The sequence below is a fragment of the Ostrea edulis genome, chromosome 4 (genome assembly GCF_947568905.1).
Source record: "Ostrea edulis chromosome 4, xbOstEdul1.1, whole genome shotgun sequence".
NCBI lineage: Eukaryota > Metazoa > Mollusca > Bivalvia > Ostreida > Ostreidae > Ostrea > Ostrea edulis.
The window spans coordinates 44,081,426-44,108,039 of record NC_079167.1 but is presented as its reverse complement, the minus strand read 5'-3'; the positions used below and the strand labels follow the sequence as shown (position 1 = coordinate 44,108,039).

The 26,614-nt window shown below is 36.1% G+C and overlaps 1 protein-coding gene across 1 annotated transcript; it reads left to right on the top strand.

Annotated features, from left to right (window-relative positions):
- Positions 1 to 3,592: 3,592 nt before the first annotated feature.
- LOC125669014 (transient receptor potential cation channel subfamily A member 1-like) lies at positions 3,593 to 26,614 on the top strand. The gene is made up of 28 exons (XM_048903460.1): positions 3,593 to 3,712; positions 5,681 to 5,837; positions 6,124 to 6,302; positions 7,957 to 8,064; positions 8,177 to 8,285; positions 8,722 to 8,825; positions 13,031 to 13,078; positions 13,579 to 13,703; positions 13,853 to 13,901; positions 13,988 to 14,182; positions 14,266 to 14,349; positions 14,597 to 14,679; positions 14,769 to 14,930; positions 15,082 to 15,193; positions 15,286 to 15,455; positions 15,541 to 15,625; positions 15,713 to 15,850; positions 16,550 to 16,620; positions 18,094 to 18,283; positions 18,983 to 19,099; positions 21,017 to 21,183; positions 24,095 to 24,155; positions 24,360 to 24,428; positions 24,529 to 24,702; positions 24,885 to 24,953; positions 25,079 to 25,192; positions 25,717 to 25,838; positions 26,470 to 26,614. Exons 1-28 carry the CDS (start codon positions 3,593 to 3,595, stop codon positions 26,612 to 26,614), a joined length of 3,327 nt encoding a protein of 1,108 aa, XP_048759417.1.

Sequence of the window (26,614 nt, the reverse complement as noted above, 5' to 3'; positions counted from 1 at the left end):
GAACAGTTGGGAATTTGGATCCTATCGGCAACAAGTGATTCCTATGTAGTGTTCTACTTTTGCCTTCGCCATGCTCCCGCTTAACCTTGTAGACAGGAATGTCTTCATTGTCTTGATATAGTATGACATAAGGATTGTCTTCCCACTTATCCGCAATCTTATGTCCTCCGTCATAGGCCACTATCCTCACCAGTACCCGGTCTCCTACTTTCAAAGTGGATGCACGTGCCTTCAAGTCATAATTACCCTTCTGACGTTGCTGGGAGAACTGTGTAGCCTTCTGGGCCTGTTTGTAAGCTTCCTGTAATCGCTCCTTCATCTTGTTTATGTACTTGGTAGTGCACTAGTTCTCATCAATAGGTCTAGATATTCCAAACAGGACATCAACAGGTAACTTAGGTTCCCTACCAAACATTAGATTAAAAGGAGAAAAACCTGTTGTGTCGTTTGCGGTTGAGTTGTACGCATGCACTAAAGCAGATATGTGACTTTTCCAATCAGCTTTCTGTTCATTCTGCAGTGTCCTTAACATGGATAATAAAGTTCTGTTAAATCTTTCTGTATTTCCATTCCCCATTGGATGGTATGGTGTTGTCCTAGATTTGGAAATTCCCAGAATTAAGCAAAGTTCTTTAATAATCTTGCTACAAAAATTTGTACCCTGATCTGAATGAAGTTTTTATGGAATTCCATAATGCAAAATAAAGTTGTTGAAAATGTCTTCTGCAGTTGTTTTGGCAAGCTGATTTCGAGTGGGAACTGCTACTGCGTACTTGGTGAAATGGTCAATTATGACGAGAATGTTCTGAACTCCTCCCTTTGATGGTTCCAGGGAAAGATAATCCATACAGACCAATTCTAGCGGTTGTGATGTCCTAATGTTCACCATCTCAGCAGTGTGGCACGTCTGCTTACTCTTAGTGCATCTGTCACAATTCTCAATCCAGGAAATGACATCTGTTTGCATTCTGGGCCAATAGAACCGTTGCCAAACCAGTGAAAGAGTCTTATTCTAACCCAAATGTCCCATTTTGTTGTGCAGCTGCTCCAATACAACATATATGGATGACTGCTTGTTGAATGGTACTGTCTTCTGTTTTGACCTCTCTCCATAAGATGTTATCTCTGATGCAAAGCTTTGGAAAATTCCTGAAATAGATTAAATCAAAATCAGTTTTTAGTATACCTTACTAGGTTTCTTACCCGATTCAACTTGTTGTTTCCAAAATGATCTGATGGGATCAGCATCTTGAATGGTTTGTAAGTCAATATGATCCTCAGGTTCAGTAAAAGGATGTAAAAACTGGCAAATAGCATTACTGCTGGAAAGTGTCTCTCTGGCAAATAGCTTTAATCGAGTCACCAGAAATTTCCTCAGCATATGTTTCATGATCCAATCGTGATAAACCATCTGCGTCAGCATTGGATTTCCCTGGTCGATACACTATGTTGAAGTTATAGGATGCAAGAGCCGAAATCCATCGGTGACCAGTGGCATCCAACTTTGCTGTGCTGAGCGCATACGTCAATGGATTATCAAAACCTAAGACTATTACACTTATGGTAATCTGTCCTCACACTTAAGATAAAAAGAAATTCAGCATGCCTATTTTGAAAGTCGTTAAATCTGTTTGATGATCCTTGAACCAGTCAACATTTTACCTAGTGATTCGATCAGACCATTGTCATACAGTACTAACAAAGAAGCTGTTAGCATCTATTACAAAAACTTTACAGAAAGAGTCCAATTCATGTTTCTGAATAAAAGTCATTTAAGGTTGATGCCATGCTTCTAAATCTCACGAACTAAGTTTTCTGTACTCCTCAGTTGATTTAAAGGCGCTTTAGGAAGACGTCAATGAATAATTTGTGACATCGCATACACATGTATTTCCATATGGTTCCCTCTTGATCTGCATGCTTTCTCTAAATCATCGCCATGATGTGGAGACACAATGAGTAAACAAGGACATCCACTACATTGATAAAACATCAAATCTATCTATCAATCTGTATAACAAGGACATCCTCTACATTGATAAAACATCACACATCTCTCTCTCTCTCTCTCTCTCTCTCTCTCTCTCTCTCTCTCTCTCTCTCTCTGTATAACAAGGACATCCACTACATTGATAAAACATCACACACACACACACACACACACACACACACACACACACACACACACACACACACACACACACACATATATATATATATATATATATCCACTACATTGATAAAACATCACAGCTATCTATCTCTCTGAATAAACAAGGACATTCACTACATTGATAAAACATCACAGCTATCTATCTCTCTGTATAAACAAGGACATTCTCTACATTGATAAAACATCAGTTATCTATCTCTCTCAGTATAACAAGGGCATTCTCTACATTGATAAAACATCAGTTATCTATCTCTCTCAGTATAACAAGGACATTCTCTACATTGATAAAACATCACATCTCTCTCTCTCTCTCTCTCTCTCTCTCTCTCTGTCTCTCTCTCTCTCTGTATAACAAGTACATCCACTACATTGATAAAACATCACATCTCTCTCTCTCTCTCTCTCTCTCTCTCTCTGTATAACAAGGACATCCACTACATTGATAAAACATCACAGCTCTCTCTCTCTCTCTCTCTCTCTCTCTCTCTCTCTCTGTATAACAAGGACATCCACTACATTGATAAAACATCACAGCTATCTATCTCTCTGTATAAACAAGGACATCCACTACATTGATAAAACATCAAAGTTATCTCTCTCTCTCTGTATAAACAAGGACATCCACTACATTGATAAAACATCGCATCTCTCTCTCTCTCTCTCTCTCTCTCTCTCTCTCTCTCTCTCTCTCTCTGTATATCTGTATAACAAGGACATCCACTACATTGATAAAACGTCATAGCTCTCTCTCTCTCTCTCTGTATAACAAGAACATCCACTACATTGATAAAACATCACAGCTATCTCTCTCTCTCTCTCTCTCTCTCTCTCTCTCTCTCTCTCTCTCTCTGTGTGTATAACAAGGACATCCACTACATGATAAAACATCACAGCTATCTATCTCTCTGTATAAAACAAGGACATTCTCTACATTGATAAAACATCAGTTATCTCTCTCTCTCTGTATAACAAGGACATTCTCTACATTGATAAAACATCAGTTATCTCTCTCTCTCTCTGTATAACAAGGACATTCACTACATTGATAAAACATCACAGCTATCTATCTCTCTGTATAAACAAGGACATTCTCTACATTGATAAAACATCAGTTATCTCTCTCTCTCTGTATAACAAGGACATTCACTACATTGATAAAACATCACATCTATCTATCTCTCTGTATAAAACAAGGACATTATCTACATTGATAAAACATTACAGCTCTCCATCTCTCTGTGTAACAAGGTCACTCTCTACATGACGTCAAACCGTTATAGGAGTTATGAGATTGATCACTGTTCGTTATCTTCACCTTGCATTGATAAAACATCACAGCTATCTATCTTTCTGTATAACAGGCGAAGGACCTGTTTCAGATCTAATGGTAACGTTAGGACAGACGATCTTCTGACAATCATGGGTTCTCCCTCCAAAGGCAAACTACGTCACGTAGTGGGGGCGTCAACTATTTACCCCGCATATAAAAGAGGGGAGAGCGAGACAGAAAAGGCGCTGACGGACAAATCAGTTTGGCAGGTAAAGACGCACGCACAGACACACAGCTATGTATAGTACATAAGTACATGTGTATTTCACACGTAGATACAGTACACATGAACAGACACACAGACAGCATAAATACACACGTACGGAGACGTGTATAATTAAAGCTATTTTAACATATACTCTTCAAATTTTGTTTTAGGTTATTATCACGTTTTCGAACGAAATCATTTGACTTCCTTTAAAGGGAAAGGCAACCCGAATCACATTGTTGCATTTATGAATAAAGTTTTACTTACTGGTATCGTAGATGACAGTCATTAACAACAAAAATTCTAAACACCTGATCCCACCTCTGGTGTGTCCACGGGTCCGTGTTTGTCTGATCCCACCTCTCATCCGGGTTAGAATAGATCCTCAGTACCCCCTTGCTTGTCGTAAGAGGCGACTGAATGGGGCGGTCCTTCGGATAAGACCGCAAAAACCGAGGTGCCGTGTCGCAGCAGGTGTGGCATGATAAAGACTCCTCTCTGTTCAATGGCATAAGCGCCGAACATAAGCCTAATTTTTGCAGCCCTTCACCGGCAGTGGTGACGTCTCCATATGAGTGAAATATTCTCGAGAGGGACGTAAAACAATATTCAATCAATCCCACCTCTGGTGTGTCCAGGGGTCCGTGTTTGTCTGATCCCACCTCTTGGTGTATCCAAGGGTCCGTGTTTGTCTGATCCCACCTCTGGTGTGTCCAGGGGTGCCTGTTTGTCTGATCCCACCGCTGGTGTGTCCAGGGGTCCGTGTTTGCCCAACTATCTATTTTGTATTGCTTATAGGAGTTATGAAATCGATCACTGTTCGTTATCTTCACCTTGCTTAACTATTAAATCAATATCAATCTATCATATATTTTAAATTATCCACCGCTAAGAGAGCGGCCATTAAGCTTAATTTATGACGTCACATCGCCGAATACGGTTTATTTCATCAGCAGACTGTAAACACGACAAGTCTTTAACAGTTAAGTTTGGAGCCGTATATATTTGAGTCCGTTCTCTCGCAAGAAGGAATTGAGAAAAGACGTTCAATCGAATCTTCAAAATGATCTTCACATACAACCTTACTCCTATTCCATACAAATGTCTCGAACCTTAACTTGTCGTTACGCAAATGATGGATCCACAGTTTATATAGTCTCTATTTTTTTTCAAATGAATTGGCTGGGTCAGGAATTTCGGGGAAAAAAACCCTTTTTTCACATTTTCCTTTCGCATTAGTGCAATTAACAGCTTGACAGGAAGGCATCAACCTGTTTATTCGTAAAATCTACCACATCATATGCACATCTTAGAATCTCATCAAAACCAGAACAGACGGTGTGACGTCAAAATCATTGATTTATGTGGTCTTGAATACAAAAGAGTTCCGCACCATGGCAGTCTCTAGAGATGGCGGGAATTTAAATTTTTAACGTTTTCAAATTAGTACTGAAGCTTATCTAGTCCGTATATCAACTGAATAGTATGACAAATTTTTAATATATAATTAATCCTATCATCTATTAAGTAAAAAAAAAAAAATGGGTTGCCTTTCCCTTTAATATTCGTGAATTAGTATGATATAAAAGCTAGCATTATGTCACTTTTACAGTAGGATTTGATTTCGCGATTTCTCTTATCACGTGGTTTGAAATGTTCAGTGATTTGGGATGTCCAGTGCTTTGGGATGTCCAGTGATTTGGAATGTCGAGTGGTTTGGGGTATTCAGTGATTTGGGATGTCGAGTGGTTTGGTAGATTCAGTGGTTTGAAAGTTCAGTGATTTGGGATGTCCAGTGCTTTGGGATGTCCAGTGGTTTGGAATGTCGAGTGGTTTGGGATATTAAGTGATTTGGGATGTCGAGTGGTTTGGTATATTCAGTGGTTTGGGATGTCCAGTGGTTTGGGATGTCCAGTTGAGGGATCTGGATGTTTACCTCATCACTCAACCCCTGATTCTTTTGCGATAGGCGGTACGAGATGGCAGTACCAAAGAACTGGATTGGCTATTGACAGAACACCCGGAACTGAAGGGAGAAAGGGATTTCCATGGAAACACACTCCTCCTCATAGCTGCCAAGTACAACCTCATTCAGTCAGCACGCGTGTTGATATCACATGACGTCAGTGAGTAAAATCTAGTCTTAATTTTAGATTATGAATATATTTTAAAATATCTCTAACTCCTGATAAATGTCGTCGTAACGGGTACTATATACTATGGGAAATACGTCATGCTATCAGTTATGAAAGTGTGGAATTACGAGTATCACAGAATGACTGATTATGTTTCATTCTCATCTCGACGACTATGCATAAGACTTTGAGTGTTATAAAGTAATGATGTTGTCGATTTTTGTTTTCTTGTCAGTTATTTTCAATCTTCACCAAAGTTTTCGTAATATATTCCCAGGTCTTAATGAGAAAAATCAGAATGATGGAATCTCTCCTCTTCACGAAGCTTCCAAGTACAACTCTGTGGATATCGGTCATCTGCTGATAGAATCAGGATGTGACGTCATGATACGTGACAACCAGGAAAAGACACCATTACATCATGCTGCGAGAAGAGGTCGAGTTCAGATGGTGGAGGTAATCTACAATCAAAACAAATGAGATAAAGACAATAGACAAAAGGACACAACGCATGTTTCTAAACGTTTTCATTTTTTCCAGCAAAATCAATTCTTTTCATGCATGAACTACTTTAAATGTGTTTTTAATGAAATATTTTGATTAGTTTTCGAGTTTGAAAGCGATGAAATTCAATTCTTGCGATATGCATATTTACTTTCTCTATTTCACGCGCCATTACGTGTGAAGTCATATGCACCCTCGGGTTAGAAACATCTATTAGCCATTTCATAAAGAGATGAGATTTAATCGACACAAACCCTATTATCACGTTAACGGCTTGTAAACAACATTGCATTAAGGTGTTTTGTACCGAGTAAGGGTGAACTAGTTGTCGGTAGAAAGGATTTAGACTGAGTATTTTTCAATTATGAGAAAAAACAAGGAGATAATTTTTTGTTGGAGCAAGAAGTTTACCTTAAAACAAACTCACCCAGTCACCTTTTCAAAAACCAATTGGACAGAGATCCAGATAAACTAAGAGAAAATGGATATACAAAACGAAACTAAGCATTGCTATGCCTACAGCATATACTGTTCTGGTCTTCAAATTCAATACATACTCGCGTCAACTGACCTTCACCTTGTAACAACATACTGTAGTATAACTTTTGCTTTCAGTTTCTACCAACTGGTAAATTTACAAAAAAATTAAAGATACAAAATAATTGAACTTTTGATTATGAATAATAGAATATTGTATTTCCTAACTTTAAATAGAACTATCAAATTATTTCTCATTGAACTCGTAACATCTTGAGTGCGTAAGTATAACGACGTGATCCGACCGAGGGCCACTTCCTAACGACGTGCAGATCACAATTAAAAAATAATAAGATTGCTTTCTTAGAATAAGATATTGTGACTTCCACTTTAAATTTGATTATTTTACTGACTTGTGTGTGGGTTTTTTTGTTTTGTTTTTGTTTTGGTCTCCGAAATGCACTGTGACATTAGCTAGGCCTATAACTAGGGCCTAGTTGTCAATAACGTGACGTACTATAATTTGCCTAATCCAAAAATAAATAATAGTTGCACTGTTTATTTTAGAAAAACAGCGCCATGGCAATTACAGATTTATAAAGGAATAACATTACAAAATAGTGTGTAGACATCTAAACATTATTTACTCGCAATATATGCTGATTTCATACTCGCTTTCCTCGCTATATTTGGGTATTTACATCGCTATTTGTATGTACTGGTGGCGAAAACATTTAAGCCGTTGGGGGAAATTTGTCAATATCGATTTAAATATTGCCCATGGTGAATAAATTAGGCCCCTAAAAGCTGAGTTTTTAATCATTATCTTGCACTACTTTCACAATCAGTTGATCAAAGAAGGGCGCATGTGACGTCACTGTACCACGTGACTACATAACTAATTAACTAGACGTTTTGAAATCGGGGCTTAGATTTAAGTCTATATTGTGGTTAATTATCGCAATGTTTCGGCAAACAAACTATTAGAATTAATTACTATACGCATAAGGAAGACAAAATGCATGTAATTTTGTATAGTTTGAAAACATGAGATATGTTCTTTAAAACATCGCACCGTAGCATAGTAATGATAGACATGTTCATCAGAATTTTACATACATTGTCATAGCTTTTGTTGAATGCTGGAAACTCTGACATGGACGCTACAGACGAATATAGATTAACCCCTCTTCACGAATCCATCCTCCAGAAGCACGAGGACATAGCTACACTGTTGGTAAGGGCCATACGATGTCCTGTTACAAAGAATATTTCTCATTCCAATGTATTAGTCTTCAATACATGAGAATACTGTGTGTTAGAATATTGAAGGCTTGGTTTGCTCCTAGATGAAGAGCGGGGCTGATGTCATGAAAACAGAGATAAATGGAACTACATCTTACATGTTCGCATCTGCGGTGGAACTGACAGACGTTATGAACATGATTTGGAAAACAGGTAGTAGCACCGAACTTGGTTTTGTGAAAGCATGTTTTAGATTAGCTAATACATGTGCATATTGTTTCTCTGAAGTTGCACCATCTTAATCGAGTCGTACTGCTTGGTAATATGCTATAAAATCATTTGAATTGTTGGGACCAATATTGGTGAATTGTCAATATTTTCCAATTTCGTTGGAATGTTATTTCGTGGATATGATTTTTGTACGTTGAAACATTGTAAGAAATGTTTAGTTCCGATGCGATTTGAAATCACCTGGGAAATCCATGAAAACCAATGATTCTACAATATTTATCATTTCCAACTAAACATCATACATGAATCTTATTTCTATTTTTCATGAGTTTCTGAGTACCGCATTATTTCTACTTTTTCATGGAAGAGTTTTATTAAGTTTTATCAATGACCAATTTGTGTTTGTTATGGTTGACAGTGTTTAGACAGCATGGGGGACCCAACAGTCTGGTGATGGTCAATCAGAAGGACATGTGGGGAAACACAGCTCTACACATGGCGGTGGACAACCAGTGTCTGAAGGTAATAAAACCGAAAAAAAACAACCTGAATAACAATACCGAAATATCTTGTCTGTTGTTATCTGAATAGACAAGAGAATTAGACAAGTTAATTAATTATTATTTTCATATGTCCATTAAGTTATTAAATCATCTTGCGTTACGTGTGTGTTGCGTTTCTATTGCATTGTTAAGAGTAAACACGAATCCATGGAAATTCCAGGTATTTAAGTTTTGATTACGAATTACTTCGTTTTCCTGTTCAAAATATAGAGTTCAAGGGGGTATGATCAGCCAACAGAGGATGTCTATCCCTCCAAGGTACCTGATCCCGTCTGACATGTTCAGGGCTTTGTGATTGTCCTCCTCTTAGTTTTGTATTCTTTAAAGGATTTCTGAGATTGGTCAGTGCTTGTAATGTTTTTTTTTCCTTTCAATATCTTTTATTTCTAGCTAACATGCATTTGATATTTTGGGGTAATGTCTCCGCAGAGACCCCCGAATAATCCTCACCTAGGGTGCCAGGATTGGATATATATGTATGTATATATATATATATATATATATATATATATATATATACACTGTACATATATGTGTTAACTATACATGTATGCATATTTAAGAAATATATCTACATGATATCAAACAGTATAGTTGATAAGATTGTTTTTCTTTTACACTTAAAGATTTACATGCTAGATGGAAATATTTTTCAATTAAAACAAAAAGCAAAGTATATTTAGGTGTCAAAAGTATATCAGTATGCAAAAACTAATCTACACTTAATACATATAAAGTAATGATTGATCCATATTGTTGCAGGGGAGACACAATCACAAACAGTTCACCACTCCCCTAACAACAAGTACTGAGGAACAGGTCACCCTCAAGTACTGGTGGAGTGTTATTGTTGGAAACTGAATATCAAATACATAGTGCATACAGATTATTGCAATACATGTGCTATAATATAAAGCATTAAAGTAACAAAGAAAGTCTCTCAAATAATTTGTGATCTAGGAAATCGTACTTTGATTTTCTTAATGTTAAGTATGTTCTATAACAGTCTAATTTAACCTGTATCAACAGATTATTCACACTTTCAGTTTTGTTTTCAAGTCTTAACATCATTTTACTTTTGTAAATTCTGAAAGCAATATATGAAATCACAAAGTTAAATGAAAAAAGCCGAGAACAATATGTTTCCATGGAATGTCAATTTCAAGCACCATTTCAACAGTATTCCATATCTGTCTTACATTTTGACATTCAAAATTAAATGTGCATTGTTTTCAATGACATCAGCACAAAATGTACAGCTTCTATGAACATCTTTTTTCCATTTGCTAAGTAGATAATTGTTGCATAAAATATTGTGCGAAAGTTTGTAGTTAAATTCAGCAACATTTTTATCAACAACTTTACATACATTATTTCTATAGATATTAGTCCAGTCTGACTTTTCCAACATAAAAGTCTTTTCCCACATACTTTCCATATATGATCTTTGAAACTTATCATCAACAAAAATGTCGTAAAAGAATTTACAAGATTTGCCAATAATAGATTCAATTTTTCCATTTTTAAATAAAAACACGTTTTCTTTTTCTATATGGTATTTTGTCTTATGACTTATTTTATTAAAAACATTTCTTAGTATTTTATATTCACACAACCAGTTATGTTTGTTTGTAAGATTTGAAAAATCAGTAATATCCTTGAATCCAATTTCATTAAACAGATCATCTACTTTTAAAACACCACTTTTCATCCAATTTGTAAAACAAAGTGTCTCATTGTTATAAGTAAATCTTTTACTTTTCCAAATATTTTGGGAAGTTTGTAATGTTGTTGATTTGCCCTTAGCTTCATTGAAATATGTAATAATTTCTCTATAAAAATAGGGTATGTATTTATGTAACATTCCACTTTCACTCAAAAATGAGTCGTTTGTCTTTAATAGATAGTAAATATCATATTGATTCCTTTGACAGAAACTCTGGAAAAAGTCTTTTAATTTATGGTTACACGATATTATTTTTGGGATCCATGATGCTTTAAGCGCTTTGATTTTGGATTTTAAGTCAACTATGTGTATTCCTCCTTTTAGTTTATCTCCTATCAGGGTGTTTCTTTTAATCCTATCTTTCTTATTCCAGGAACTCATTCTGATGGAATCAGGTTAAGTGACCACAAAGTTATTAAACTCTCTGTTACTGTAAATGAAAATGAAAGAGGTCAAGGTTATTGGAAACTTAATACGAGTCTTTTGAACGATAAGAAATATAAAATGATTATTAATGATTTAATTCATAAATATAATGTTAAACTAGCAAATTTGAATACTATAAATGTACATGATCTTTGGGAACAACTTAAACAAGAAATTCGTAACTTAAGTATTTCATATTCAAAATCACTGTCAAAAAGTTACAAAAAGTCTGTCATGGATCTAGAAAAACAAATACAGGATATAGAAGATAAACCTGCAAATGAAATTAATATGAAAGAAAAAGGGACCCTTGAAAATGAACTAACTTATCTGTATGACAAAAAATCAAGGGGGGGGGGGGGCACAGATCAGATCTAGAGTAAAATGGATAGAAGAGGGAGAAAGAAGTACGTCCTATTTTCTCAGATTAGAAAATTACCATCAATCAGACAATGTGATTAGAAAGGTAACAGAACAAACAAAAAGTGTTTATAATGATAATGATATTTTGAATGAAATATGTTCATTTTATGACAAACTATATGAATCAAAGCACATTGATGATAATGAAATACAAAATTATTTAAATGAAGTAAATATTGAACAAAAATTAGATGAAAACGGAAGATTTTTTTGCGATGAAATGTTTACTCTTCAAGAATGTAAAGAAGCGGTAATGAATCTTAAAGATAATAAATCACCCGGGGTGGATGGAATTCCTAATGAATTCTATAAAACCTTTTGGAATGAAATTAAAGACATTTGTTATACAACTCTTGAATACACTTTTGAAACTGGTAATATGCCCTTTACACAAAGGCTCTCACTTTCATCATTACTGCATAAAAAGGGAGAAAGAGATAAGATAAAAAATTATCGACCGATTAGCTTAACAAATTCAGATTACAAAATTTTAGCATTCGTGTTAGCTAGAAGGCTACAAAAAGTAGTTGATAATCTAATCAATGAAGACAAAACTGCTTATATTAAAGGCAGATTTATTGGATTTAGTGCAAGGACTATCCTTGATATATATGAATATTGTAAAAACTCAAATGACCCACAAATTTTGTTATTCTGTGATTTTGAGAAAGCTTTTGACTCGGTGGAGTGGAATGTTTTGTTTAAAACACTGGAGAAGTTTAATTTTGGTGCAAGTTTCATGCAATGGATAAAAATAATGTTCAAAGACCCTATTTTTAGAGTGAAAAATAATGGATGAATTTCTAAAACGTGTAAAATGAATAGAGGAATCATACAAGGTTGTCCATTGTCTGTCCTGCTTTTTATTTTTGTAGCAGAAGTCCTTGCCTGTAATATTAGATCAAATAAAAATATAAATGGGTTTAAGATCAAAGATATGAAACAAGAAATAAAAATAGTTCAGCATGCTGACGACTGTACGATTCCTATTAAGAATGAAAAATCATTACAAATAGCGTTAAACACAATTGATATTTTCTGTAAACATTCAGGATTAAAACTAAATAAAGATAAAACAGAATGTTTATTATTAGGAAAGCTTAAAGGAACAAAAAACAAAAAAAAAAACATTCTTAATCTGACAGTAAATGAAAATTCAATTAAAGCATTAGGTATCCACATTGGTCATAGTAAAGAAGAGTGTTTTGAAAAAAAACTGGATACGGAATCGAAGAGATATAGAAAAATTATTAGATTCATGGAGAACCAGAAAACTTACAATATTTGGAAAATGCTGCATAATAAACTCTTTGGCAATATCAAAATTAGTATATGCAGTAACTTTATTACCAACTCCTGGTGATGAATTTATCAAAGAAATAAATAAAATAATATTTAATTTCATTTGGAATAAGAAAGATAGGATTAAAAGAAACACCCTGATAAGAGTGCTTGTAATGTTAGCTTTTCATTGTATCATAACAGTTAAGGGAGGGACGGTTTTACACCTTGGTTAATTCTAAGATTCAGCTTCATCTCATTTGAGTATGGAAGAGTGTGCATTAATGATTAATCGTTTTTATTTTCAGTCTGTTAAGAAAATTATCAAGCATGGCGGTGAGATCAACCCCAAAAATGTAAGCATGATTCAATGTAAAAGCAGAACAAGTCAGAAGGCTTAAGTTGAATGCAAGGTGAAGATAACGAACAGTGATCAATCTCACAACTCCTATAAGCAATACAAAATAGATAGTTGGGCAAACACGGACCCCTGGACACACCAGAGGTGGGATCAGGTGCCTAGGAGGAGTAAGCATCCCCTGTTGACCGGTCACACCCGCCGTGAGCCCTATATCCTGATCAGGTAAACGGAGTTATCCGCAGTCAAAATCAGTGTGCCAAGAACGGCTAAACAATCGGTATGAAACACGTCAGACAGCATTTGACCCAATGCGAGGTTGTACTGACAAACTAGATCGTTATAACGACCATAGAATTTGCGAAATGCTGACTTCAATCGAGACTGTTGAAACCCCTGTACCATCAACTTGTTTGTCAGTAGCTTACCTCGATTATATAATGATGCTAAGAGATAAATTTGCAGAAAATATAGATAAATGTAGGTTTAACTTATTAGGAATCAGGACATACACCTCTTCACAGGGCGGCGATCTGTGGTGACCTTGATATAACAGAGATATTCTTGTCCAGTGGGGCTGCCGTTGATACCCGGGACAAGGATTCCTTTACTCCTTTACACAGGTATCAAACTCTCTCATGAAATCACAATCATTATCATCATGGAAACAGAGAGTGATAAATTCAGGTACGACGAAGTAAAGATAATAAATTATCGAATGATCATTAAATTTGTAATTCCTTGTTAATGATCAGAGTATCTTTGTTTATAGAGCATGTCTATACAACCGCCATGAAGTAGTCAGTGCATTTATGAAGAATGTAAGTATGTATTCTTACTGCTACATCATGGAAATACAAGTGCACATGGAAAGTCAGCGAAAACTCACATTGCATAATCCCTGTAGGGCGGAGACATCAACAAGAAAACAAAGGAAATGATGACACCTCTAATCCTGGCCTGTTGGAAAGGTCATCTAGAAACGGTGGAATTCCTGTTGACCAATGGTGCTCAAATCGCAGCAGTGGACAATCTGATGAAAAACGCACTCCACTGGACCGTGCAAAACGGCCATTTACAGGTTCTCTTTTACCTATTGAAGGTAAGAATTCCAAACCGATGACAGATGTGGATGTTCAGCTACAAAAAGTAGAAAATTTCTCATTGCATTCATTATTCCCACAGAAATGCGACAGTGTTATGTTGGAGTCCTTGGATTTTGCGGAGCAGACGATCACGCATTATGCAGCAAAACTTGGAAACATAGCGGTATCTGCTAAATGATTTCTAGATACCAAAATCAGTCAGTATAGACCATTAAGATCTAAATTCCTATGGTGAAAATATCCTTTTTCTCATTCTCTATTATGCGGCGAAACTTGGAAACACAGCGGTAACTGTTAGATGATTTGTAAATACAAAATAACAGTCAGTATAAACCATAACATCTGAATTCTTATGGTGTAAATATCCTTTTTCTCATTCTTTCTTTCCAACAATGACATTGCATTCATAGATTTTACAAACCCTGATGCAGCATAACTGCAAGTTGGATGTTCGTGACAGGGACGGAAGGACTCCTATTCACATAGCAGCTGAGTAAGCCTTCTTGGTATGTCCTCGAGTTTCATGACAAAATTCCGCTACACGATCAGCTGTGTAATGTGTACAAATGATTATTCCATCAGACACGACAATGAGGCTGCAGTAGAGGTTCTGTATCACTCGAGTAACTCGGAACTGAATGATGGTGATTCAGACGGACAGACGCCGCTATCGCTGGCCGTCAAAGAAGGTCAATACAATACGGTCAAACTGCTTTTGTCACTAGGCGCTGACATCACACACAGGTAAAATATTTTACGTTCATATATACCTGCTGGAAACAAAATGTGATTATAATGATTTTAAGGCTAATCGTCTTGTGGAAATTTACACTTAAAATGTAAAAACAACAAATTATTTGTGTATGAAGTAATAGAGTGACCTTTGAACTTTCAGGGATGAGAATATGTGTACAGCATTGGCTGTCGCGGCCAGAGAGGGTCACTTAAAGATGATGAAAATTCTTTTAGTACATTACTCTGAGATTAACGCCACTGATAAAGATAAGGTGAAATGACCTCTTATACTAATGACTTTGATTATCATATGAGGATATAACTTCAGTATTAACAATGAGTACAAACGTTCTCTTATTGCTAGAATACACCATTGCATACTGCGTCCAATAAAGGTCACGTGGATTGTGTTAAGTTCCTATTGGACAGAAAAGCTGACGCAATTGCTAGAAATAGCCGTGGACAATCTCCTCTGGATTTAGCCATAAAAAATAGACATTCAGACGTAGCTGTAACATTCATGCATTCAAAAGGGTTAGTGTTTGCTTTTTCTGCGGGATTTTATCAGCAATTGTCAACAACATTCTGCCATTAAATTTAATTCTGAATATTGTTACAGATGGACGGATATTATTGGTTCTCGAGATGCTAATGGTAAAATTCCCGTAGATTCTATGATTCGAAAGTGTCCGGAGGCATTTCTGGTAAGAAAATCAGTCAGTCGATTACAGACACTACAACGTTATTGGACGAGTTGCACAGTTATCGTTCTTGTTTCTGTTTTCTCACAGATAGTTATGGAAAACTCCATGCAGACACTAGGGGATATCCCAGACAGTGTGGACTTTACCCAGAAATTCGACTTCCGTTTTATCGACCCTGGTCCAGAAGACCTTATGTCAAAGAACCGAAGATATTTTGCATATGAAGTAAATTTCACAATTTCTCTCAAATACGAAATTGAAATTCAAGTAAGAATCGTCTACACTCTTTGGATATCCTTTTAAGAGTCTGAATTATGCATAGTGCTTTCATAAAACAGAGTATCGTGTGACTAGATGAGAAATATGTGTTTATTGAAGCTGTATTGCGTTACAAGTAAGTACCTTTAAATGTAGTTATTTTGAAATGATGTTCAAAAGTCAGCATTTCGCAAATTCTTTGGTCGTTGTAACGATCTAGTTTGCCAATACAGTCTGTCATTGGATTAAATGCTGTCTGACTTGTTTCATACCAATAGTTAGGCCGTTCTTTACACAGGTATTTTACAACGGATTACTCCATCTATTATTACTCCATTTACCTGGTCAAGATCATGGCGGATGTGAGCGGTTGGCAGGGGAGGCTTACTCCTCCTAGGCACCTGATCCCACCTATTGTGTGTTCAGGGTTCCGTGTTTGTCTAACTTTTAATTTGTTATTCATTATAGGAGTTATGAGATTAATTAATGTTAGTTATCTTCACCTCTTCATTAGGCGCTCTATGAATGGTTTTATGATGATGATGATACTAATAATTATTTTTATTGAGAACTACTGAGAATTGAAGGTGGTCTTCAACAAAGTGATACATAAGATATAGAATTAAAGTCGTACGTAAGATGAAACCTGATTGTTTTACATTACAGACCATGGTGAAGTACAACCGGGAGGAGTTACTTACACATCCACTCGTTCAGCAATGCTTACTGCTTAAATGGTAATCAATTCTTATTTGTGTGAAACTGAGAATTGTTTACGAAGCCAAAATGTTTGAATATAAATAAAACAAAATGTATACTTATGGGAACACACCAATGGAAATGTATTATAGAGTGCGTCCTGAATAGCCCTACAATCTTTCATAGTTCTGTAATTTACACTCTAAGGACGGGTTTGAATTATGATTTAGATATACCGCCACGGTGGCCGAGAGGTTAGAGCGTTCGCCCTCGCATGCGGAAGGCCGGGGTTCAAATCCCAGCCGCGACAGACATAAGTCGTTAAAACAGGTAGTGATAGTTCCATTGCCAAACTCTTGGCAACAGGTGTGAATATCACCTGTCTTCGAAGATGACCTGAAAAACAGATGTCCCGTGTCACAGTAGGTGTGGCACGCTAAAGAACCCTCACTGCTCAATGGCCGTAAGCTCCGAACATAGGCCTAAATTTGAAGCCCTCCACCGGTCTTGGTGATGTCTCCAGATGAGTGAAAAATTCTCGAGTGAGTCGTTAAGCAAGATACAATCAATCAATCAATCAATCAATCAATCAAATAATATACCAAAACACACCACAAACACATGTAAATATTCTTTTCAACAAGTGTACACTTTTGGAATGCTCTACCTTGGAATGAGAGATCATCATGATTATTGTCTCTAAATGTAATACGGAGAAACTTCAAACATTCATGATGATCCTCTTGGAAACGGTTTCTTTCTTTTGTGGTGACCTATTCAGTTTTATATTTGCATTGACTTCTTGAAACTACCTCTATATTCGTATCCTGTAAAATCACTTATCGAGGCCTCTGCTGGTGGACTGTTAGTCCCCGAAGGTCTCTACAGCCCAGTAGCTAAGTACTTCGTTACTAGCTTGAAAATACGGATGTATATTTGATTGCTGTTATAAAATTTAGAAATTCTTTTCAAAATTAAGGATTATCTCCCTCACGCATAGCTCTTATCCTTAGAGGAATTTGACTACACTTATTTGGCACACTGTTTTTCCCTATAATAGCTCTAAAACTCCATTGTTATTTCGGATTTCAAACATTTTGGTTGAGCATCACTGAAGAAACATTATTTGTCGAAATGCGCATCTGTTGCATCAAAATTGGTACCGTATAAGTTTTACATTATATATATGTATGTGCATATATATTTAATTTGCTTCGAGTTAGAGTTCGTTCGCTCGTGAGAGAGAGAGAGAGAGAGAGAGAGAGAGAGAGAGAGAGAGAGAGAGAGTTGTGTAATATTTTGAATTGATTGTAAATTATAATTGCCAATAAATCAACTCTAAATTAAATTTTACAACTGTTATTCTTCTCATAAAAAATCATTTTATTAGGTAACGCATAATATTTTACAGTATGAACGTCATTTAAAAGCTCTCTCTCTCTCTCTCTCTCTCTCTCTCTCTCTCTCTCTCTCAATGAAACGCTTGACATAGTGCATTTAATTTTGTACAGGAAAACATTTGGTCGGCCTGTGTATTACCTGAACGTCCTTCTGTTTCTACTGTATCTCGGGATTATCAATATCTACTATATCTTGATGCCAAAGATCTCCACAAATCTCCTAGACAGCGTCCGTCAGTGTCCAATTACTCTGAACTCTACCCTGCTACAAAATCAGGCGGTGGTCAATTATTTTGTTCAGGTGCGTCATAGCAAACAATTACGATAGTCAAACCTCGGTATGGAAATCTGCGATATATAGGGACTCCAGATTTATGAAACAAAGCCCTAACATTACTTTGTTTTCAAATTATCAATGATAGACAAATCCGTGATACACATAAACAATGATGAAAACAAAACAGTGTACATCGTAGTAAACATAAGCTATACAGACAAACCTAATCCTAGGGCTACGAAATGACATAAACAATGAAAACAAAACAACGATACACATAGGGTATGATTAACAAACTAACAGTATACATTATCGAGGATAAATGGTGACACACAAATAAATGGCGAACATAACGATCAGTGATCAACATCACAACTCCCTTAAGCAATATAAAATAGAGAGCTGGGCAAACACGGACCCCTGAATATACCAGAGTTGGGATCAGGTGCATAGGAGGAATGAGCATCCCCTGTTGACCGGTCACACCCGCCGTGATCCCTATATCTTGGTCATGTACATTTAAACAATACTAAACAACACAGTTAAACACATGTAAAATAATATACAAAACAGTGATACACTTGAACAATGATAAACAAAAATACAAGCAATTTTCTCAAGGTATAATTTTTAGGATTAATTTTATTAACAATCTGCTACATTTTCAATCTTTAATTCGTTCACTATATTCAAAAATAGTATTAATATATCAAACTTTTCCAGAATGGCCAGATTTCGAATATCAGAGTAGAAAGTACTGGTCTTACGGTCCTTGCAGCCTTCATGTTTGCTGTGATGGTCATGGTTTATATCAGAGAACTCATCAGTCTTTACACAAGGGTATGTATCGCAGATGTCATATGTTTTACTATCTACAAAATACCGAGTGTGGGGAAGTAGAGTCATAAACACAATGCTTTTTTTCTGTTTTCTAGTCTATTTACAATCAGACGAGATGTCGGTTGTTTTGAACGCTTCCTCAAAACATTTTCATCTTACACCAATATAGAATGATGCATCGTTCGTGAAAATTTATCAAACTGCCGGTATTTTGAATAAATATTTTAAAATCCATGTGACATGTTAGAGCAGAGCCAATATAACTTAGATACGACCTAGATGAGTCTAAAAATAGGGATTTGATTATAAGAAAGAAGATTAAGATAAAAGAGGAGTTTAAGGAAGACGGAAGTGTGACAGACTGACAGACGGACCAGGGTAACAACAATATACCCCAAAAGGCGAAGATAACGAATAGTTATCAATCTCATAGTTCCTATGAGGAATATAAAATTAAAATTTGGCCAAACACGGACCCCTGGATATACCAGAGGTGGGATAGTTGCATACGCGGGTTAAGCATCCCATGTCGACCAGACACACCCGCCGTGATCCTTTTTTGTTGATCAGGTAAACAGAGTAATCTGTAGTCAACATTAGTGTGCAAAGAACGGTCCAACAATTGGTATGAAACACGTCAGACAGCTTTTGACCCAATGACAAGTTGTAATGGCAAGCTAGATCGTTATAACGATCATAGAATTTGCGAAATGCTGACTTTGAATGAGACTGTTGAAACCCCTGAAACATCAAATTGTTTGACAGTAGCCTGCCTCGAATTAAAAACTGATCATACGCAGCACAAGCTCTTGCTTATCGAATCAGTTGAGCGACAAAAACAGCTTAAGCAGGTAATGTAATATTGCTACATAAATATGGGAAGATAACGATGGAGAAGCTGAAATCCCCTTTGTCATAAAGGTGAGTTGTTATTTTGTCCTTAACATCTATGCTCAATAACATATCTTAAGTAGGAAGATGATGTTATTAGTTACACATTTAGTTAGTGACCTGATACGGAAAAATGCATGGTTTGAAAAGAAAACTTTATGCTTCACTTCGCCCGATACGGGTTTTCTTTTCACACCATGTATATTTCCGTATCAGGTCGCTAACTAACTGTGTAACGAATTTATCACATCAAAGACCTCTAACTTTTAATGTGGGGGTCTATATGATACAACTTATCGCTTCACCGATTTTGTCACGGCTGCAAGTCGAACCCGACAATAAATTACTCGCTCAATACGGATTATTCTTGCATGATACTGGGTTTTTTCACGGCGTCATGTGACCAAGATCTGACCAATTAGATTTCAACAATTTTGTCTGAGGCGTGATAAAGAGGATTCTGTGGTGCCTTTTATTTCGGGTTCACATGGATATATGGAATCGACATATGAATGAGAATGATTATTGATGATAGATAAAAGGTCGTCGACGTATCTAAATATCGAGTTGAAGGCCACAGCAAGAATTTGTTTCTTCGAAAAGTGTTGGTATAATAAACCGTTTTATCGCTGGTTAGTAATAAGACTGTTCTTTACACATTGATTTTCACTGCAGATTATTCTGTTTATCTGATCTAGATATAAAGCTCACGCCGAATGTAACTAGTAAATTGGAGATGCTTACTCCTCCTAGGCACCTGATCCCACCTCTGGTATGTCCAGCCGTCCGTGTTTGCCTACTCTTAATTTCCTAATTTAGTATTCTTTATAGGAATTATGAGATTGATCACTCATCGTTATCTTCATCTTTTCATCATGAACTTGGCTCTGCACAAGCAGCCTGTCACGTGACGTAAAGGCCTGCAAGTAAAACAGCCAATAATTTCTAAATAACGATATGTCACATTTTCCGCAGCTTGTGCTTTCCACAAAGAGATGTTCACTGACTTTGTCTTTTGTTCTCCAGAGATGGCGGTACTTCCTCTTGCCTTTTAACTACGTTGCCTTAGCGATGCTAGTGGGAACATCGATGGCCTTGAACCCTTTTAACTACATCCCGTGTGAGCATCAATGGAGGGCTGCGTGGATAGCCACATTATCAGCCTGGATCTGTCTCATCTCCATCCTCAGGGGGTATGCCCATATCTAACAGAGTTCCTCCTCACTGTACAATCTTCGTGAGTTCATGGGGGTGTGAGATGTGTATGTGTGAGTGTGTGTTCGTGTTTGAGGGTAGGTGGGTGGGTGGGGAAAGTTTGACAAAGATTGTCCTCATTCTATCTTTTGAAATGTTCGTCTTCATTTTCAGTGGTTATTACTTTCTCTGACAAAGTCTGCATGTATTTCTAATTCATACAGTTCTTCAATTTCATTTTTCTAATCTTCGATCAAATGTATTTAGATACGGAATACTGCATCCAATTTTTATATGCGACGACTTTATTTCGCAGTTTACCATTGATGAACTGGTACATGGCGACTAATTTTTGCGACCAAGATAATCTTGAAAGATATACACGAGACAAAAGAACTAGTTTGCGTCGTGAAATATTAGCGACGTTTCTCTCGAATCTTCTGAACATTTCTTGCAAGTGAATAAGAAGCTTGCAGTAGTATGCTCTCCTGTATTTGGTATGCATAGGTATAAATAGATATATATTTTGGTGATTCAAATATCCATGCTATCCACTATTTCTGTTTCCTTTGTAAACCCAAGAAATTCTTTTCACTTTTATTCAAGAATATCCTAATTTTTCACATTATCAAGATTTATTTATTTCATGAACGCTTAACTTAATAAATCCTGCATATTAATATTCCAATGTCTGAATTTCCTTCACATTATATATATTTCTTTTTCATTTTCAATTAACAAACTCGTTTATAATTTTCCTTTTGCAAGTGCATCTTCACATGACTTTCTTTAAAGAAAAATAATCTTCATGCTGCGTTCGTGAATACAGTATGGCATCCATTTAATTGTTCTAAGGATACATCTGCAGCTTGTTCATCATCAACATTTATGTAGCAATATTCCATTATCACCTCCCGTGGGGACCTGGGTTAAGTTAGGTCCTCTCCCTTGCATGTCGTAAGATGTGACTAAATGGGTGGTCCTCCTGATGATACAAGCATAAACCACTGTCCAGTGTCGCAGCAGATGTGGTACGATAAAGATCCCTCCCTGCTCAAAGGCTCTAAGCGCCGAACATAGGCCATAAAGATTTACAGCACTTCACCAGCAATGGTGACGTCTCCATATCAATGAAAAATTCTCGAGGGGGACGTTAAACAATATACAACCAATATCAATATACATATGGTATTCATGTCTTTCTACTGACGATACATGAGAGCATGTTCTGCGTATGATCAACTTTTAAATCAAGGGAGGCTGACAAATAACTTGGTGTTACTGTGTTTCAATTGCCTCATTTAAAGCCAGCAAATTCTATGTTCATTATGATGATCTAAATTGTAAATACAAGCTATCACTGGGTCGAAAGCTGGCCGACTGTTAAGCAGTTCTCTACATACTGCTTCCGACTATGGATTAATGTTTACCTGATCAAGATATAGGGCTTTGGCGGATTTGAGCGGTAAACAGGGGATGCCTACTCCTCCTAGACACCTGATCCCACACCTGGTATATCCAGGGATCCTTATCGATAGGAGTTATGAGATTGATCACTGTTCATTATCTTCACCTTATCATTGATCAGTTTGTTATATTCACTTGTTCATCTTCTTCGAAACATTCTTTATCTACTCTTTCCTCATCTTTTCTGTAACCAATCCCATTTGTATTATCATCTTTCAAGAAAACATTTTTCAAATGACTTTCTTCAATAATGTATGCCTCGTTTACCTGATCAAGATATAGGGCTCACGGCGGGTGTGATCGGTCGACAGGGGATGCCTACTCCTCCTAGACACTTGATCCCACCTCCGATTTATCCAGGGGTCTGTGTTTGCCCAACTCTCTATTTTGTATTGCTTATATTTAATAGTTATGAGATTGATCACTGTTCGTTATCTTCACCTTTATAGTAGTTATGAGATTGATCACTGTTCGTTATCTTCACCTCTATAGGAGTTATGAGATTGATCACTGTTCGTTATCTTCACCTTTATAGGAGTTATGAGATTGATCACTGTTCGTTATCTTTACCTTTATAGTAGTTATGAAATTGATCACTGTTCGTGATTTTCACCTTTATAGTAGTTATGAGATTGATCACTGTTCGTGATCTTTACCTTTATAGTAGTTGAGATTGATCACTGTTCGTGATCTTCACCTTTATAGTATTATGAGATTGATCACTGTTCGTTATCTTCACCTTTATAGTAGTTGAGATTGATCACTGTTCGTGATCTTCACCTTTATAGTAGTTATGAGATTGATCACTGTTCGTTATCTTCACCTTTATAGTAGTTGAGATTGATCACTGTTCGTGATCTTCACCTTTATAGGAGTTATGAGATTGATCACTGTTCGTTATCTTCACCTTTATAGGAGTTATGAGATTGATCTATGTTCGTTATCTTCACCTTTATAGGATTTATGAGATTGATCACTGTTCGTTATCTTCACCTTTATAGGATTTATGAGATTGATCACTGTTCGTTATCTTCACCTTTATAGGAGTTATGAGATTGATCACTGTTCGTTATCTTCACCTTTATAGTAGTTATGAGATTGATCACTGTTCGTTATCTTCACCTTTATAGGAGTTATGAGATTGATCACTGTTCGTTATCTTCACCTTTATAGGAGTTTCTTCCATGAAAACCCCTCTTGCTTTTACACTTCCTCTCAAATTTACTTCTTTCCTAACTCTGCTTTCTGAGCTGTATCCGTTTTACTTTATTCCACAAAAATGTTTCCTTGGCCAAGGTTGTCTTATTTTCTTTTCTTCTAGAATATGTCTTTATTCCTGTTCTTCAACTATATGTGTCTTCATTTTGAAAAATTTTCTTTTTAACACCAGACTAATACAGTTTGTGTGGTTAAGATAATATTGAGTTATTCATATCGTTGTAGACTCGATGTGGTTGGAATATACTTTGTCATGTTGGAGCAAGTGTTCAAGTCTTTATCCAAGGTACAATTTAGGATCATTTGCATTCAATCTCATTGAATTGAAGCCAAGTTCTAAATAAGTCACGATACACGACGACAATACCGAAAGCTGGTGACGTATTATCGAATAGGACATAAAACAACAAGCAAAACAGAAACTATTGGCAATATACATGTATTTCAATTAACAAATTGATGATACGTCCCTCTGTTATGTTTCTTTCAGATGTCTCTGGTACTGGTCGTCTTTCTAATTGCTTTTTCCCAAGCATTTAATATTACCATGTCACAAACTGTGAGTAAACATGAATCACCTATATAGGTGTACAGATAATCTGATTATATCGCCAATAGAATGTGTTCAGAGTCACTCACCATAAATGCTCTTGTTTCAGGTGGGTTTTCAGTTAGGCGATGTCTACCCATTGACTCTACTTTCTATGACACTCGGGGAGCTTAACTTCCTAGATAACTTTATGAGTGGTAGCAATGCAGCGTTCTACTACGACAATCTCATTTTATTTTTACTCTTCGCTTTGATTATGCCGATTTCTCTCATGAACTTGATGGTAAGTCTTCATTTCTTTTGAACAAAACTTTTCTCTGTTGATTATGATTTTCATGTTTATTACATTCTGTAATTTACCAGTTCTTCAATTTAATAAATGGAATATCACCTTTAGAATCATTAGCTTTGAGATTAAAGTTTTAGTGAAAAGAGAACATGTTATTTTTCCTTTTTAAAATCAAGATTGGGGTTGCTGTTGGTGACACGGAAGCTGTTAAAAAGAAGGCCTATATGACCAGACTATCCATCCAGGTTATTGTCTCTGCGATAAATCTACAACTTGAATAAACAAGAGACGAAACTTTGAGATCACCATTGCGAGTAGAATCGTTCGATTTATTCTCTAGAAAATCTTTCATTTCCACTTTTTTTTTCAGATAGACTTCTTGAGCAACACAGAGACAACCTTCCCCAGATCTCTTCAGAAGAGATTTTATAAAAGAAGCCACACCGTTATGCCAAATAAGAACATGCATTCAAAATTGAACAGGGTAAGTTAGCCATATACTTCTTTTTCTTGTCCTCATCGTTCCAGATGTTTAATTCCTTTCAGTGGGGATATTTGATACTGTACGTTAGAGGGTAAGCTTGCCTATTAATATACGTCTGGATTTAGTGTTACCTATGATTGGTATCATCAATTAAGGTTTGTGATCGTTTATTATTACTTTATTCTAAATAATTCAATATACCTACCTCTACATATTTCTAAATTAAACTTTTTCACCAAACTTGTTTCTAAAATCAATGACACACACCAGAACGGTATTTCATTGTTAGGTTTAGGTGAAATGTTTTTGATTTCATTTTTCCATCCGCATATTTTCTTGCACAAGTTAACCATACACTTCATCATAACCTTCGTAACATTTGCCATTTTTTGTACATTGCACAAACAAAATGATTTTCTAAACCCGATTAATGGGTTGGAAGGGGGAAACAAACATGATATTTGTACACTTGTAGGTCTGATTTTGGCAGTGTATGTCTTGATATATTGTACGTTAATTTTCAGTTCTATAAATATTTATTTGGTAAACGGAGAAACACCCAAGCCTTTATAAGCGAGGAGAAGCCAGACTACGTAACAGAAAACGTCAAAAAGTTACAGGAGGATATGCGCAAGACCAAATTACAGTAAGATATAGTTATTTTTTATGTAAATAAGATTAGATGTGATTAAACGATATAGTCCAGTAAGATGTAGTTGAACGATTTGGTATGCCAATGCAACCTGTCATTGGTTCAAATGCTGTCTGACGTGTTTAATACCAATTCTTAAGCCGTTCTTTGCACACTGATTTTGACTACGGATTACTCCGTTAACCTGGTGAAGATATAACGCTCACGGCGTATGTGACCGAGTGAGGATGCTTACTTCTCCTAAGGCACTTGATCCCATCTCTCGTATGTCCAGGAGAACTTGTCTGTCCAATTCGTAATTTTGTATTTCTTATAAGAGTTATGATGCTGATCACTGTCGTTATCTTCACCTTTTCATCTTATCAAAATACTGTAAGATAGTTATACCTTATGAAGGTACAATCAGATAGAGTTATATCGTATACAATATACAGAAATATACGTTTAAATCAGACAAAAATAGTATGTGATCATGAATTTGGATCAAAATGCGATTCCACACAGTTGACTCGGTCTCAAATACCGTAAGGTACATTTAAATCGAGGCGATGAAATATGGTAAGCTAAGGTTATGAAAAACTATACAAGAATACTTTTATAATTTATTATTGGTTTTATTTGATAGACTAGCACAGACGACATCACTTCAAAAGCAATCTCTGGAGTTGTTGAAGCAAATATGTGACCAATTACGTGTCCGTTATACCCTAGATGATATGTCTCTGGCAGAGTCTCACAGGACGGAAATCCACAGCAGGATTGATGCATAA

Bases quoted from the DNA above. Each gene is read 5' to 3' on its own strand.
- LOC125669014 (XM_048903460.1), top strand. From the start codon at position 3,593: ATGGGTTCTCCCTCCAAAGGCAAACTACGTCACGTAGTGGGGGCGTCA. The intron at 14,680-14,768 runs GTAAGCCTTCTT...TTATTCCATCAG, and splicing joins CCTATTCACATAGCAGCTGA to ACACGACAATGAGGCTGCAG. The intron at 15,194-15,285 runs GTGAAATGACCT...TCTTATTGCTAG, and splicing joins ACGCCACTGATAAAGATAAG to AATACACCATTGCATACTGC.